The 17,979-nt window shown below is 35.4% G+C and overlaps 1 protein-coding gene across 4 annotated transcripts in view; it reads right to left on the bottom strand.

Moving 5' to 3' along the window:
• Window positions 1-3,941: 3,941 nt before the first annotated feature.
• The window catches only part of LOC145688948 (uncharacterized), a 35,640-nt gene continuing 21,602 nt past the window's right edge, over window positions 3,942-17,979 (bottom strand). For 2 of the 4 annotated variants that reach the window (XM_081763116.1, XM_081763123.1), the window contains exons 3-4: window positions 14,101-15,851; window positions 3,942-6,947 (exon numbers count right to left, since the gene is read on the bottom strand). In XM_081763116.1, coding sequence (XP_081619242.1) covers window positions 6,227-6,947; window positions 14,101-15,764 — 2,385 coding nt within the window. In that variant the 5' untranslated portion in view covers window positions 15,765-15,851 and the 3' untranslated portion in view covers window positions 3,942-6,226. Of the gene's footprint in view, window positions 6,948-11,227; window positions 13,261-14,100; window positions 15,852-17,979 lie in introns of all 4 variants that reach the window. The other 2 variants (XR_014132040.1, XM_081763112.1) reach the window with 2 other exon arrangements.

Here is a 17,979-nt window from a genome sequence, read left to right as displayed (position 1 = left end):
AAGAAACGTTTTTTTACAAGCAGATGGGCCTAAAATATGACAACGTATATCATCAGGTATAAGTTCTCCGTTTCTTTTCTTAGTCGTCTTTTCCTTAATCATCTTCTGCACATCCGAATTATCAGTTTACTTACCCCTACTTATAATCTTAATTACGGGATCTTATGTTTTTATATTTTAAGTGTTTGTTTAATTTTATAAACAGTATCTTTAATATATTCCTCATCCATATCAGCATTCAATGTTATTATCATCTCTAATTGTTCTTGAAAGGAGTTGATATAATTTACAATAGTCTTATATTCATCCTTCTTACTAATATTAAGTTCAGAAGACAACCTTGTAATAACTGCACTACCTGTAGCTAAAGATGTTGTTATGATTGAATGAACAGTCACAGGGATAAATATATTATTAAACCTAGTTGTTGCAGATAATAATATGGAATAAGTGATTAAGCTGTAATACGCATATTTAACATAACGTAATTTCTTCTTTTCTTTAAGCTATGTTCCAATTTTTGAATGATATCATCTATTAACTTGATTACTTTTTCTCTTGGAATATCTTTAGGCAAATCAAATTCATTCATTTATTATTTCATAAATGGCTAAATGGCTCAAGTGTTCAAGTTAGCTGGTGATAACTCTATTTGAAAACGAATTAGGATTACGAATTAGATAACAGTAATAACGATTTAAATACAAGACTAGCTGCATTTTACAGCACTTATTTAAATCCAAATGTTGCAGATAATACATTAGTTACATATGGAGATAAACGAGTACTTATACCACGTGGACAATACAGTTTAATGAGCCTTAACGATTATTTAGTCTCAATCTTTAAATATATATACATATGATCAATAAGAAATAGAATGAAAATAGAAACAGACGATAGTGATTTTGTAGTAGGAAATGTCAATACTGTTGGATTTGAGCATTTACCAGTATTAGCGAAGAACGAAACATATATTGGAAGTAAATTACCAAAGTTTCATCCTTTTGATTTAATTAATGTTCACTGTAATGTAGCTGATGGCATGATCGTTAAAGGTGGTGATTATACTCAGAGAAACAGGAGTAATAGAAACATTTAAAACGAATGTTGAGTTTAAACATAGTATTATATATGAATCCACTTATCCTTCATTTTTTCCATTAACAAGAAACAAGATGGATTAATTTAAAAAAAATTACAGATGAGAATGATACTTTAATTGAATATGTTGATGCAGAAAGGGAGTAAGTAACAAAAACAGTTTTGAGAAAACTAAAAATAACCGTTTAGCTCGAACACGCAACATAAAAGCCCTGATGTTTTTATTATTAGTAAGGTTTGTCAAGAGCTAAGAAATAGTAGGAAACTTGTTGTTTAGACTGCAAACAGTTTTGCGAAAACCCTGAAAAAATTCCGGAACATACGCCCTTTCTGCAACAAACGCACAAAATGGCTATAAAGTGAAGAAAATTCAACACATGTATTCAGAATCAAGTGAACATTTTGGGTATCAAGTTGGTCCAAGTAAGGGAGGTTCCTCGAACCCACTGTATAAACCCTTGTACATAATTTTTGCTGGCAGGAAAGCTTTCTGGAGAGCCAGCATTATTTTGCAAAATAATTTGCTTTTTGGATCAAACGTTGCCCAGTTTTGTTAAGTAAAGTTATTTCAGGTTAGTTTAGGTTGGCGTAGTTTGTTAGATTAGTTTAGGTTAGATAAATTTGGTCATTGTCTTTCATTCTTTATACCTATATACCCGATATAAATGGGAGTAGATGAACCCAGTACTGCAAAATCATGTTTAACTTGCAAGTTGTTAAACACAAATGCACATTAGTGATATGTATTTATCAGAGTTATCGATAGACAATAAATAAAATTTTTATCGGGAATATCGGCACAAAGGGTGAAACGTGTTACTGAAAGACAATGACCAAATATATCTAACCTAAACTAATCTAACAAACTACGCCAACCTAAACTAACCTGAAATAACTTTACTTAACAAAACTGGGCAATGTTTGATCCAAAAAGCGAATTATTTTGCAAAATAATGCTTTTCATCAAGATTTACTACGTGTTTTATAACCAAATACATATGAGTGGGTTCGAGGAGCCCCCCGTGGACTTCCTAGGGTTAATAATATGCAACATAATAGTGAACACTTTACTGTGTGCGTTAGTAGAAAAGCAAACAATGAAAATCAGCGCATTGTTTGGGCTTAGTCATCAAAGTAATCCCTTAAATATCTTCCGCACTTGTCGATGGCCACGCAACGATCTGGTCATAGAATTCTTCGTATCCTGCCAGATATTTACAAAGTTTCTTCAAATCGTCGAGTTTCTTCTCATTTATTGGACATTGGCCACTTGAGTATGCCAGAGTTGTAGTAAGGGTTCGATTTTCATTTTACTTCGCTAGACTGAAAGTATGTCGAAAGAGATCGTTGTCAACGTACTGTGGTACAACTACTTTTCCTGGGATGACTGATCGGTATTCAAACTGTCTGTAGTCTGATATCTTAAACTGAATTTTATCATCCTTTCACACTCCAATTCCGGATGTCTCGACAGATATGCAGCTCTTCTTATACTTGCTAGGCCAACAGTGCTTGAAGTCAAGAATCTTTTTAGTAGACACTTGTTTTACTTCCATCTTTCTCTGCGTATTTGACAAAAGAAAAGCTCAGCGTACTGTTCCAGAGTGTAAATTCTATCGCAATGACGGCCCGTTTTATGAGGCCGAAGTCTCTGTCGCAGGGCAGAAAAGAATGTCCGCGAACAGAAAGTAGTGAATATAGTTCTCATATCTCTCAGTCTCTACAAGCTTGTACAAAAATCGAATGATGGTATGGTTTCGATTTTGCCACCACATTAATCGCTGAACAGTCTCAGTTTGGTAACTGTGTTAGGCAGCGCAGAGATAAAATCTAGCAAGAAACTGCAGACTTCGTCAGGAGTTTTTTTCCCTCGCCCTCATGGTAGACGTACATCTATGCATGATTTGATCTGAGATCATGGATACCAAAGACATACCCACAGCTGCCTTGGATAAAAAATTTCCTGCACTGGGATGTTTGGAAGGGGCTGGTTTTTGCATGTAATCGAATGCGAGTTCTGCACTTGTTTCATCTGCCGTGGCTTTGGCATGCTCTATTACAGTGTAAAACTTTTTAGCCTGATCGACTTCATACGAGTAGGCTTTACTATAAAAATCATATTCGCCATTTTTATGACATACGTTCTTTCTGCATGAACCTATTCAATTGATTTTGGTGAAGCAACAACAATCATACTTTTACAAACAAAGATTTTCTATTAAATAAATAGGAAGTATGTGTTCTATGAAAGTTTGTACGTTTTTTATTTCTCAAAATGACCTTGAGAATTTAAAGATTGATCATATATTAACAAAGAAACAAGTAAGTGATAAAGTTAAGATGAAAGAAGGAAAATGTATGAACTTAACTTTAACCACTTCGCAAATGAAAAAGATTGAGTTCACCTAAATAACATATTGGTGGATTTATATTTACGATACCAACTTTATCGGGCAGTTGGAACTTTAAATTGTTCTCAGGAGGATGAGCAGCTATAGCTAAAACTCTTATTGATGCAAAAAAGAATAAGAAAGAATTAGAACAAAAACGACATAATGGGTCCACTACTATTTGTAATATTTATAAATGATATTCCTAGATGTATAACGTATTCCCACAAATTGTTGTATGCCGATAACCTCAAACTTTTTAGATGTATAAACTCCATAAATGACTGTAATCAACTTCAACAAGACATAAATTCAGTGGTGCAATGGTGTCAAAGTAATTTATTGACTGTAAATATTAGTAAATGTAAAATCATGAGTATTACAAAACGTAAAAAACCAGTGCAATTTAAATATTTAATTAATGAGACTCAACTACCCGTTGTAAGTACCTCAATTTACAATTTAACCTCAAACACGTCATTTTCTTGTTTGATGTCATCTATCCATAGATAGCATCATCTTTTCAAAATATTAGTTATAAACAAAACTTAAAAGGAAATAATAATAAATTTCGGTTGTATCTCATTAACTATTCTCTCCTATCATCTTGCTAGTGTCATGATGAAAAACTTTACGAAGGTTAATTTTAGTCTCACTTTCATCCTCGTAAGTGGCGTGGTCATCGGGCAGCATCAATTTTCGTTCAGAAGTATTAAGTATCCGTCGATTTCCTTGAGAACAACACATTTGGATTTCCCCATAGGATCTTGTTTAACTTAATGAGATCTATTGATTGGTAACATCTCATTTCTGGACATTTTTCTCTTATATCCTAATAATTTAAATGTTAAGAAATTCTAAAAATGTTCATTATAAATTTCATTGAATAATTGAAGTTACAATAATATGGATGATTTCTCCCTGTTAGTGTAACTATGGAAAATAATTGCGCTTTGGCGAAATAATTTTGTGAGCTATAATAATAAAGAAAACGTTATATACAGAAACAACTAATTATTTATTCGTTATTAATATTTACAACTTAGTTATATGAATACGATTTTACCAATTTTCTCTCTATATTTACACACATCACAAAATCTATATATATATAATTCCTAAATCAATCTTAACTTAGTTAAGTACAGTCTTTCGAAACTTACAAGATATTTGTATTTATAGACATTTCAAATGAACACTATTGCATTTGTATTAATTCAGTGAGACGTTTGAGAACATCACGGTAGTTACACCAAAACTCGAATTTAAAAAGATCTTGAAATGAAATTTTTGTTTTATGTCCCACGCTTACGCCGGCTAGGCTAAAGGGGGCGGTGATGATAAGTAAATGCAATGGTGGAATGAATAGTGGGAAGAAACGGAAGAACCACAAAGAAACCGATGAACACGGTATGTGTCCACCACGAAGCCCACTTGGCACGAGCTGGGATAGAACCAGGGACCCCATGCAGCAGAGGTGAACGCTCTACCACTGAGTCAACATGCCCCCTAAAAAGAAGAAATATTTGGAACAATGAGTTTCGTATGTCGTCGTGGAACTTTCTTTTCTCAGTATCCTTAACAGTATTTACTCCATTAAAACATCTTGAGTATAGTGTAACAACGAAGAACACAATCACTTCATGTTACTTACTATGTAATCTTCGCTTAGGTTTGTATGTCCATGGAGTTATTTTTTCAATAACATCTTCTGAAGGTTTTAATCATTGATTCATCCATGGTAGAAAATATGTTGAAGATCACCTGTTAATATACCTGTTAATGAAGTAGCATTAATATACTATTAGTACAATATATTGACCATGTTATTTATTTGCAATTTTATCCTTTGGAGCTTTGTTTAGCACTATAATTTTGCATCAAGAAAATGGAATTTGCATCATGCATAGCTTAACGTATATTACTGAGGTGCAACTTTTTACTTGAATACTCTTCTACCATTACAATAGTGTAAGTCTTGTATAAATACACACTATGGTCATTACTAAAATGCCAATTTTATTATTTAAATCATAAGTGATTAAAATTACTTTCTTGTATCTGTAGAAATCTTCGGGTAATCTGTTTGACGTTATCCTACTGCTATCTTGTTTTCCTCTTTCGCTCTACATCTATAGAAATTTTCGGTAATCTTTGTTGAGATTATCCTACTATAGGTTTCCTCATCAAATTATTGACATCTAATGCACAACTTGATTAAAAATTGGGCCCACGATGGTTCAGTGCTGGAAATTGCTGCGCGGGATTCTTGGTTCGATCCCAATTCATGCCAAGTATACCTTGTAGTGACAAACACTGTGCATGGCTTTTCTTGATTTACTCCTGTTTCCTCCTCCTTCATTCCATTTATGTTCATCATTACATTTTCCTTTAGCCCATACAGCATACCTGAGTGAAATGAAACAATTTCATTTTTTGATTTAAAATTTTACTTTTCTTAGTTTGATATTAGCACGACAGTTGCTGGCCATATAGTATCTCGAAAAGAAAATGGAGGGCAATATCAACAAAACAAAGCTTTTGTACTCAAGTACTGTTTGTACAAGTTTTTAATCTTCATGTGAAGAATGCTTCCAAAGTACTTTATGTTGCTTTCAAAACATGCAAAATTAGATTATCTCTGTAGAAAAAGATCGAAAATTACAAATACATTGGAAAAAGGTACCGAAAGGAGAAATTATTACCGGAAAGTAAACACACAACAGTATCTTCTACAATTCCTCTTTAATGTAATCCTGATCAACATCGTATACTTGTCCTGTATTCTCATGACTTGACATATGCTTTTGTAGATGACATTTTTGGTTAAACTTACGGCCACATTCGTTACACTCATATCGTTTTTCACCAGTGTGTGTCCGGATGTGAGTACATAAATTGCTGTATTGCTTAAAAGTTTTCTCACACAAGGGACATCCATGTGGCCTTTCTTCTGTGTGCAATGACATGTGGTTCTTTAAAGTTTTCTTGAGTGCAAATCTTTTCTTACAAATAAGACAGACGTAAGGTCGTTCACCTGTGTGAGTACGGTAGTGAAGTTTCAATGACGTGCGTTGAGATGTAGCATAGTTACATATATAACAAGTATATGGTTTTTCACCTGTGTGAGTACGTGTGTGACTATTCAATAAAACACTTGTTGAAAATCGCTTGGGACAAAATTCACACTTATATGGTTTCTCCCCTGTATGTGATCGCATGTGATTGACTACAGTACTGAAACGAGTGAAAACCTTCCCACATATTTTACATTGAGGTTTCAATCCAAGATGTGCATATATGTGTCTAGATAGCAATTTCTTGTTTGCGTAACCAGTGCCACATATGTCGCACAAAAATCGTTCCTCACTATGTATTCTGGCATGTCTTTGTAAAATACACAAATAACGAAATGCTTTGAAACACACATGGCACTCAAAAACTTTTCCAGTTCTGTAAAAGAAAAATTATCCACATTTTCTTATTGATCTTAAAGAAACATGAAAATAAAATCAATCTTCCAGATTGCATAATAATCAAAACTCTCATCGTTCATTCTGATCAGACTTCTTACACAGAAACTATAATTCGTAATTACTGCACCTGGCGTAAAATAGATTGCTAAGTGCATTTTGATTAAACGTTTATCAATACAAATTGAAATTGTTGCTGTAACCTTTGATATTATTTTAATGTTTTTTTGTTTTATGGAAATCGAGACTAAAATATTTTCATAGGATTTTTACGAGGCGCATGTCAAAAAAGGCCGATCTTAAATAAAAAAGATACAAGATGAAATTTATTATGATTGATATACAAGTACATACCTTGACTATTTTTCAATGTTGTCACATAGAATTTCCAGACTTTTCTGGTAGCGTGGCACAAGCTTCCGTATACCCTTTGTATAAAAATCTGCCACCTGAAAATGCATCCAGTCCAGAAATGATGTCCTGAGCACTTTACTGTCCTTCAAATGCTCAAATGCAAGTAAACTTTTCAAGTGAAAAAAAAGAAAGAAATCGAGGGGGCAAGGTTTGGGTTGTAAGGGAAATAACTGAATAATTCCCATCGACATCTTTAAATTCGTTTCAATAGTACGAGTACCTGTGTGTAGGCTGGTGTTCTCATTGTTCAGAACTCCGATTTTGGATGGAACGTCGAAGAATATTCAGTGTTTTGCAATACACATCTGCTATAATTGTTCATCCCGGTTCCAAGAATTCCACAAGAATTACAATCTTTGGTCACAAAAGACGGTTGCCATAATTTTGTGAACAGATGGCGCTTGAATTTCTTTGGTTTAGGGTAACTAGATGCAGCGATTGCAATGAATGCTCTTTCGACTCTCGAATGGCGTGCAATATTCAGGTTACATCCTCAGTCACTATATGAGAAAAAAGGTCATCCCCATCCTCTTCCCAGGAGGTAAAAAATCACGTGTAACTATCATTCTTTGCTCTTTGTTAGAATGTCAGCATTTTTGGAACCCACCTCGCAGAGCCTGTCAGCTACAATTCGATGCACTATTTTCACAGGAATTTCTATAAACTCTCCGACGAGTTCAGTTAATGTGAACCGGCGACTGGATCGCACTTTCTCGTGAACGTCCCACCAGATCGTCCGCCTGAACACTAGGACTTACGCTATATTCATTGTTATGAACATATGAATGCTCTTGCCAAAACTATCTGCACCATTGTCTGACCTTCCCTTCACTCATTGTTGTCGGCACACAATTCTCTATTGATATCAGCTGGATTCTGTCCTTTAGCATTCAGAGATCGTATGACATGTCTGACTTCAGATTTAGCGGGATTTTGTATTACGACAGCCATCTCACTTTACTGGTATTCTCCCGTACTCAACTCCACTAGGATGATTCGATCTCTGCTGTAAGCACAGAATACTAGGACATGCTTCTGCGCACGCCGTACTTCATTAGTGTTGCCAACCCTGCTAAAAGATTATTACGGTGAACCCCTGCCCTTCTTTGTAATGCGCGTCACATTAAAATATTGCACCAACCATCAGAAGGATATACATTTGAGTTATTCTTTCACGTTGGATTTCATATAAACAAATTTCATAGTAAAATCAGTACTGAGGCTAAAGGGCGTCAATATAGATGAAATGCATTACCATCACAGAAATGTAGAAGTTACACCACTGATACAGTAATGCGTAATGTATCTACTAGTATAGTCATGCTATAGAAATCTAATTATGCCCTAAAGTGAGTCGATTCTGCGAAGGCTACAATGTAACATTTTCCGATGCGCCTTCATTTTTTTGAGTGTAGATGAAACATTCCTACGAACAAATTTCTTGTTTTACATTGACCGTCGATGCTATGGTGCGACGGTAATTAGCGACCGTGTACTAATTGTATCCAAGACATCTGAAAACAAATTTAGTGAGCCTGACTTCATCCGTTAGTGTAAAATTAACGCTACGCATACCAAGGGTTTAAGCTTGGCACAGCACACCAAAGGAGCGTTAAAACATGTCCACTACATAAATGATTTTCTTTCCCAGAAAATGTAATATTTTTTCTATTTTGTGCTAACTTTAAACTAAGAAAAAGAATATTACATATTCTGGGACAGAAAATGATGATTTACGCGATGCACAATTTTAACCCTCCCATGATATGCGGTGTTACGTGATTATATACAGAAGTATCTCTAAGGAATTATATACAGAAGTATCTCTACAAATTTATGATACGATTTTGCTACGAAGTTAAGGTTATTTCGTGCTCTAATAACGTTAAAAATCAATACTGTATATTATTAGCAAAATATTTTGACGGATTATCACGAAATTCCCGTACCTTATGGGGGAGATACCAATGGGGTGGAACTAAATCGAATAAATCAACCGTCGCACGGCCAAATCATTGCTAGATTTCCACAGTTGAACAGGAACTAGAATCGAAATTTGAACTTTTCCATTCGGAGACACTTTATAGAAAATCCAATGCCAGTCCAATTGATTGTTGTCCTTTTGGAGCTTTGAAACATTGTCTTTATCTCACAAGTTAGATACATCTTCTGGCCTCCCGAAAGATTCCTAAGAGGAGTGGAACAAAATATTCATTTCATACTTACACATGTCTTTCAGTGTAAAGTACGCCATCAGTCAATTGACAAAAGTACTAGTCGCTAGAGACGTGTTCAAATTATTACACTCAACATTCAGTTTCTGAATATTTTACTGTTTTTACAATATCAGGTGAGAAAATACGTTCGAACTTAGTCCAAATTACTACTTTGTAACTATGCCCTAATTTCTAGTGGGTGTGGCATATGCTTTTCAATATCAATAAAACAAATGCGTACGTAACATTCAAAAATAATTACTACAGGGTCAGTCCTTAAAGTAGTAGGACTGACTTTTTCTTTTCTTTTTACAGACTGACGGTGGTTACTCCACCTGTTGTTGGTTGAGGTGAATCTAAGGAAAGACATGAAGCAGCGCCAGTCGGCTGCCAGCCATAGCAGGGTAAAGATCGCTCGTCATCGTAACCTCTGCGAGTGACCCTCGTCACGCTGCGTCATGGCCAATCTTTTGTAATAGAGTTACGCCATCAAATTTTGCGTGAAGCTCGGTAAAACTCGGAAAGAGACTCATGAAATGATCAAGACGGCGTACGGTGATAACGCCATTGGAAGATCGAGTGTGTTTGAGTGGCACAACCTGTTTAGGGAAGGGAGAGAAGTTGAAGACGCTGCACGGTCAGGACGACCTTCAAGCTCCAAAACGGAGGAAAATGTTGCAAGAGTGAAGAATTTGCTGGACAGTGACCGAAGATTAACTGTTCGCATGATTGCCGATGAACTTGGCATTGCTAAAACCCAAGTTCACGAAATTGTGCACGAAAAATTGCAAATGAGGAAAATTTGTGGAAAGTTGGTGCCGCGAGTGCTGACAAGCGAGCAAAAGGACGTTCGCAAACGGATCTGCCAGGACCTTCTCGAATAAGTGAGTGAAAATCCAAACTTGTTAGACAATGTGGTGACTGGGGACGAGACGTGGACATTTGAGTACGACCCTGCGACCAAACGTCAAAGCGCAGAATGGCACACCCGAAATTCCCCACGCCCCAAAAAGGCGCGCATGACGAAATGAAAAGTGAAAATCATGCTCATTTGCTTTTTTGATTCACAAGGAGTGATCCACGGGGAATTTGTTCCACACGGACAGACTGTCAATGCAGTTTTTTTTTTATCTCCAGGTCCTGGAACGTCTGAGGAATCGCATCGTCCGCGTCCGCCCAGCCATCGCCAACTCCTGGAGACTGCATCATGACAATGCGCCGAGCCACACAGCCTTCCGAGTGGTGGCGTTTCTGGCCCAACATAACATTGGAACCTTGCCTCAGCCACCTTACAGTCCCGACCTTGCTCCACCACTTTTTCCTCTTACCCCGCCTCAAAACCATCCTGAGAGAGCATCATCACGGCTCGGTGGAAGCATTACAACAGGCCATGACGAGGCAGCTGAACAGCATTCCAGTTTCCGCCTTCCAGGAACCGTATGAAAACTGGAAATCCCGCTGGCAGCGGCGTGTGGATATAGGAGGATCATATTTCGAAGAATATTAAGCGTAAGTGTTATTTCTGTCAATATCTTATTTTTAATTGACTCAGTCGTACTACTTTAAGGACTGACCCTGTATAAAGTGGGTATATCCAAATTGGAAACAAAAAATGAAATGGAATACTTACAAGAAAATTATCTCTCAAAGAAAGATTGATATTTCTTATGATATCCCTTATCCTTTGTGGCATCCTATGTACGAGTTAAGCACATTTCGCCTTCAATTCAGCATCGTGATCACACAAATTGTTGATCTCCTTGATCAATTGAAGTTTGGTTCTAATGTGCTTCTTTTCTAGCTTTTCTTTCATGAAGCTCCAAAAGTTTTTAATCGGGTTCATATCAGGATTCTTGCCTGGCTACGGAAGAACATAAATTTCGTTTCCTCGAAGAATTTTGTCACAGCTTTGGCCTGGTGGCATGAGGCTCCACCATGCATAAAGTTAAATTGTACGTCGTCAAACCAGAGTGCATTCTGGGAAAGCAGTTCTTCTTGAAGAACTTGTACATATTGGTCGTGCTTTATTGTCCTCTCTACTATATACAGTCTTTCAGGCCCGAAGACAGAGATCACACCGCAGACCATGACAAAAGTAGGATGATTCACTGTTTATTAAAGATATTCCAACTTGAATTCCTCCCAGGTCAGCGTCGTACATATTGTTAACCTTCATCAGACACAAAGATATATGATTCATCACTGAAACACACTATCCTCCAATCGTCAGCAGTCCAATATTCTAGGCCTCGTGCTCATTCGAGGCGCTTCTTTACTACGATTGGAGTAGACTCTAATTATTGTTTCCTGACCGTGTACTTTTATTCTCTCGCAACAAAGAATCCTTTGAACATTTTCAGGAAAATGTCTGCGCAATACTCAGCCATTTTTATGTTTAAGTCTAATAGAAATTTCACTTCTGTTTCCCAGAGCCAATGTTTTTAGTTTTCTGATATCTTTTAGCTATAGCTTTGATTCTCATCCACACTTCCGAACCCTATTTTGGCTCTTGTTCATTTCAACATTGATTCTACTCGCAAATTTTTGTTCTATCCCAACTCTACTAGCAATGTATTGCCGTGTATATCTTATTTCCAGCAGAAGTATTTTTGTTAACTTCCATTTTACGCGGAGAAAGGTCTTTTGCTTTTCCCATTATGCTGCAATTACTGGACTACACAGAATAAATGATTGATACACAAAACACGTCACGATCGTTTTAAACTGGCCCATTCGAACTGTTGAACGCTTTGAACGTCATTACTTCTTACGACAGCAACCACAACAATTGAGATTGTAACTTGTTGATAGAAACCACAATAGCTATCTACAACTGAAACGCCACTTTCAGAATCCCCCCTCTCACCAATACCATCTCCTGTTCAACGGTGATATCACCACTTCAACTGTACAGTAAACAAATGAAGGATCCTATATTGTTGGTTGAACCATTAAATTAAATGTTCTAGAACTCTGAAATTAGGACTCCTACATTAATTTTGCATTTTTCAAGCGTGAGTCTAATAATTTGAAAACGTGTGTACATAGAATACAACCAGTGGTGGATGGAAGAACTGTCATTGGTAAGTGAAGATTTCAATGGCGTCTACGTGATTGCATACCAGCCTCTGCATTATTATGAAATATTGGAGTGGTGTTAAAATTTATTTTATATTAGCTTCTTAATTAATACTGTAAGTCAATTTATTCAAACTTACACATTTTGAGAATTTTTTGTTCTAAGAATAAATATCTTACAATTTAATATCCAAGTTTGAAATTTCATATTTGTTGGTCGAACGGTTGGCAGTTGAGTGATGCATAGACTCGAAGCAGGACGTTATGTACAGGTGAAGACAGACAACGCACATACCCTTCCTCATATTTGGCATTAGAAAAACTGAATATGCTTTTGTATTCCACTTCTCGACTGCATACTGACAAATACCTAAAAATGCCGAAAGTTGGCAACTAACGATCACATTTTAAAGTATACAGATTATCAAACTGCTGTTGACTTCATACGATCACGACTGCTTCCTGGAAAGTATTGACACCACACAGGGGAAGAAGGAAAGCCTTAAGTGATGCGATTCGAGCGTCTAACTAGCTAAGAAAGGCACTACTCAGCACGTGCAAATAAATTCCGCCACACTAAATCATCTAGAAAGTAAACAATGGTAACATCATATTCGGGCACTTCAGATATTGTATTTTAAGTAATCATTATTATATAATAGATTAGTAATTCCAATCCCTCGAAGATCATCTTACTTACAGAATATTCTCAGAGCTGAGCAGACAAGGATATTCAGTCATTCTTAAGCCTAGTTAGCGTCGTAGTAATATTTTACAAATATGTGATGTGATATGTGATTATAATTTGCGTATTCAGGAAAACATTAGTGATTATATCTATGACTATCGTAGAACTGTTTAAACGCACAAGAAGAGAAGAAATGAAGGGAGAATACTAAAGAAATAAATTTCAATATGTTAATGAGCATTGAAGTAAGCAGAAGTCTTAAATGGTTAAACGCAATTAAGTGAGGTACAATAATGAGCAGTTATTTAATAATGGGAAGTACAATTAAGTAAGGACAATGAAAAATTAATACACGAAATCATATTTAGAACAAATCACCCAACAAATTTCCTTGCACATTATTTAATGGTATTCACGTGCTCTCTTCGATTTGAAAAACTATTATATGTAATTTAATCTTAATCGTAAAATAGAAATAGTACAATATCAAATAAGGCACTTTCGCATTAGAAAGAGAAGACGCGCCAATGTCCTTGGCGCCTAATATATTTGGACAACATAACGGAAAAGTTGTGGCTGGCCTCTTTCGTTCAAGGCTTATATTTGTCAGTGTAATAATATCGTTAGTTGTATCTTCAGACGCTTAGAACATACAAAAATATAAAAAAAATGATTATATATATATATATATATATATATATATATATATATATATATATATATATATATATACTTACCTTGTCCGAAATTTTTGTGATTTCTCAACTACTTTGGTAGATACAGATGATGTATTTGTCAAAAGTTTATGGGAATGTTTCTTTTTCTGCTGGGTTGCTATCAACTGAGTTTGTGTATCTAATTGTCCATATTCCATCAAGTCTTCCTCGACTTCAGTTTTTGCAGACATTGCATTAATGACGTCAACATTCTTATCTTCCACTGAATGTGTAAGAACAGTTTCATTTTCCACAGTATACCCAGGGAAGTTTTCATCTTCTACTGAATGTACAGGGACATTTACCGTAATATCATTTTTATTAATTTGTATCTGATGCTTTCCTATTTCAACACATTTACTTGGAAGTATTGATAAAGGTATTTCATTAATATCAACAGTATTTGAAACATTTATCCTAGATAATATTACTTTTGGAGTTTGTTTTCTTTTATCTTCTGAGAGTCGTGAAGAGTTTTGTAGATACCTTTTAGCGAATTGGAAGGTTCTATCTCGCTTCAGTTGGTTTGTAGCTTTCAACGTTTTCATACACTTCACAGGAATTGAAACGGAATTTGTTTCACTCTTACTGACATTTGGCCTATGTTTTGGTTTACCTTCCAATTTATTTGTTCCTGTTTTTGTATTTGAGCGTTTTTGATGAGTCCTTGTGTTGCATTCAACCACATCTTTTATCTTCTTCTTTATGTTACTTTCTACATGCTTACTAGCTGATGATATCACTGCTTTATCTTCTTTATCTTCACTAGTCACCACAGATTGATAAACTGGGGATTGTTTCAAACGCTTTTCAACAACAGGTCTTTTACTTGTTTGTTTATTTGAGATTTCTGGATTTGTAGATTTATTCGCATTACAAGAAGATTGTTTACACGTTCTCAGATTTTGGACTTTTTGTAAAGTACCTTCATCTAGATTTGTACCCTTAGTTCTGGCTCTACCAAAACTTTTGCCACCTCTAAAAGGACTTAAAGTTGCTAATTTACTTTTGGTCTCATATTCTTTAAAATGAGTTGTATTTTCCTTCATTTTACATACAAATTCAGAGCTGTGTACTAATTCTTTTTCGTTAGATAAATGTGTCTTTGGGTATTTTACGGTGTTTCTAGAATTACTGTCAACATCTCCCAAATCTCTTTGCTTTAATACCTCATGATTAACTTCAGCTTTATTAGTTCTCTTATGACTAATGATGCATGATGTACATTTATAATTAATATTACACTGGATACTTTTAGATATTTTTTGCTTCAATGTAGTTTGTGTCTTTACGTGTACCGTAGGAATTATTTCCTCTACTGCTACTTGTATTTCTTGTGATATAAGATGAGGCTTAATGTCTGTTTGAACACTTATTTCCCTGCCTGAAATTAATTCAGTACATTGGATAGAAATATCTTTAATACGCAATTGCTGATCACCCAAATGTCTACTGTTATTTGAAATTATATCATGTGAAGTTTCGCTCCCTTCAAAATTACTTTGTATTGCGATAGACGATGTAGTTGTTTTGTTTTTGTTACAATTACAAGTACTCCTCTGCTGTGTCTGAGAGTCTTCTTCATCAGATACATCCACTACTACCGTTGTTATTTCTGAAGATAATGATCTATTATCGTGGGAGTCACTATTTTCATCAAATTCCTCTTTAACATTAATACCCATACCATCATTGTCGTCTCCATCATAATCTCTTAGATTAAGAACAGAGCGTGGGACTGGAAAATAGAGTTGATCATCTGGCCCTTCATTCTGTAAAAGTGAAACACAAGTTTAAAAAACTGCTATTAATATCAATAAATAAACATATAAATAAATGTAAATAAAGGGTTCAGTAAAAAAGCAATAGGTGTGACGAAATTGTTGCTTTCGAAAGCCGTTGACAAACTACAAATGAAAGCTTGTACGATTCTAGATTATCTGATCACCAATGGAATAATAAGGGGATCATTAAACAAGAAATCAATCCATCCATTCTCCTATAATAAATACATAACCAATTTCAACTAGCACAGCCAAACACAGATATATAAGTTTTAAATTATTGTTCCATTTTTCCACTAAGTCCCTCCTACCATGTTATATGAAAGTTTTAAATACGATATATGGGTAATGTCATTTCGTATAAGGCGAAATAAAGTTTAAGCGAGATGTAAGATCAATACTGTATAGTTAAGTATCAATGTCATGTAGCTGACATTACACATGAATTGGATACTTATTCGGCATGTCCCGATACTTTGAGACCATTCAAGTCAAACAGTACTTCATTTTTCATTAGACAGACACCAGTGATCGTACGGGAAGTTAATATTTTATTGGAAATTTAATTTGTAACTGTCACTTTGAGCAATTTTTAAGTCAACTCGATAAAAGAAATGGTATTTATGGCTAGGTTTTTTCTTTCAAGGTAGGAATAGATTCACGTTTCTTCGTTGTTTCTTTTTTTAAATCTTCCACGAAAAAATATTTTTCACTAGTAATGTATCAGGGGATTGATGTGATAGGACTTCTAATTAAAATTGACTAAAAGTTCTAATTTGTAGTCCAGTATCAAATAACCACCGACTGAATCTTGAATTTCTGCAATATGTAGCGGAAATTTCCTCTGCACTCATAAGTGAACAGGCAGCGAAGATTTTTTTAAAAGAGGAAGGGATAATTATTTTTCTTCCTCTTGGAACAGAGTACAAAAAGTAGTTTTTCCCGACCATGAACTAGGTTTCGTTACATCTTGAACTTGCTATCTAGTTTGCGATATTTTACGTTTAACAAATGGAGCCTGCCGACCTGGCTTAACTGTCAATTATGGAAAGAGAATCTCTCTTGAAAAGGAATGGCAAAGTTGGGAACTTTGCAGGATATATGCCGATAATTTTCTGTTTATACACATTTAGATATAGTTACATATTTAATATATTTTTCTACAATATTGCCTAAATTATGTTTAACTTTGTAATTACGTGTTAGTTGCTTGATGAAACCTACTGTTTTATACTTAACTATAACCTTAAAGCAGAACAAATTTAATATATATCATAGTAGACCATATATATATCTCAGATAGTGCGAAACTTACAGAAATCATATAAGCATGCATGTACTGCTCTTATGTGCTACAGTCACTGACTAAAAAACTTTCGATGCAGTGAATACATCGGTGGTCATTAACGATTATAAATGAAGTTATGTCAAAGAAGATTACATAAAAGTTATGGATATTGTCTATAAACAAACTATCCCGCTAGCACACTTTCCCTAGCACACTATCCCGCTTCCAAGATAGTTGGTTTACAGGACTATGTCTCCGGTCTAGTTGTAAGACTGAAGAAAGTACAATTAGGTGGTATTTTTAAACGCAAGATTGTTAATGAGGTTAAATGTGTGCTTCGATCTTTGAACTGTGAGAACAAGGGACAAACGTAAACAGGAAAATTTTCATCGGGACCGTTGTTGATTCTCTTTGCAAACAGTTACTAACTAACCAACTAACTCTATGGCTTTTGGAACCCAAAGGTTCAAAGCCGCGTTCACAAAAGCTCTCCACTGACTTCTATCCTTAGCCAACTGGATCCAGTTTCTACTTTGTATCCCTATCTCTGCGAGATTCATCTTAATATTGTCCTCCCATCTGCGACTAGGTCTTCCTAATGGTCGTTTTCTGATTGGTCTTCCAGGCAAGACTTTAAATGCATTTCTATTTTCTTCTATCCTAACTAGATTACCTGCTCACCTAAACCTCCTAGACTTGATGACCCTAACAATGTTTGGTAAACCGTATAAATTATGTAGTTCCTCGTTATGAAGTTTCCGCCATTTCCCAATCCCCATTCCCGTTCCTCTGGGGTCCGAATATTTGTCTCAGGATCTTGTTCTCAAA

The sequence above is a fragment of the Thermobia domestica genome, chromosome 1 (assembly GCF_964235325.1).
Source record: "Thermobia domestica chromosome 1, izTheDome1.hap1.1, whole genome shotgun sequence".
Lineage (NCBI taxonomy): Eukaryota > Metazoa > Arthropoda > Insecta > Zygentoma > Lepismatidae > Thermobia > Thermobia domestica.
This window is presented reverse-complemented; position numbering and strand designations above follow the sequence as displayed.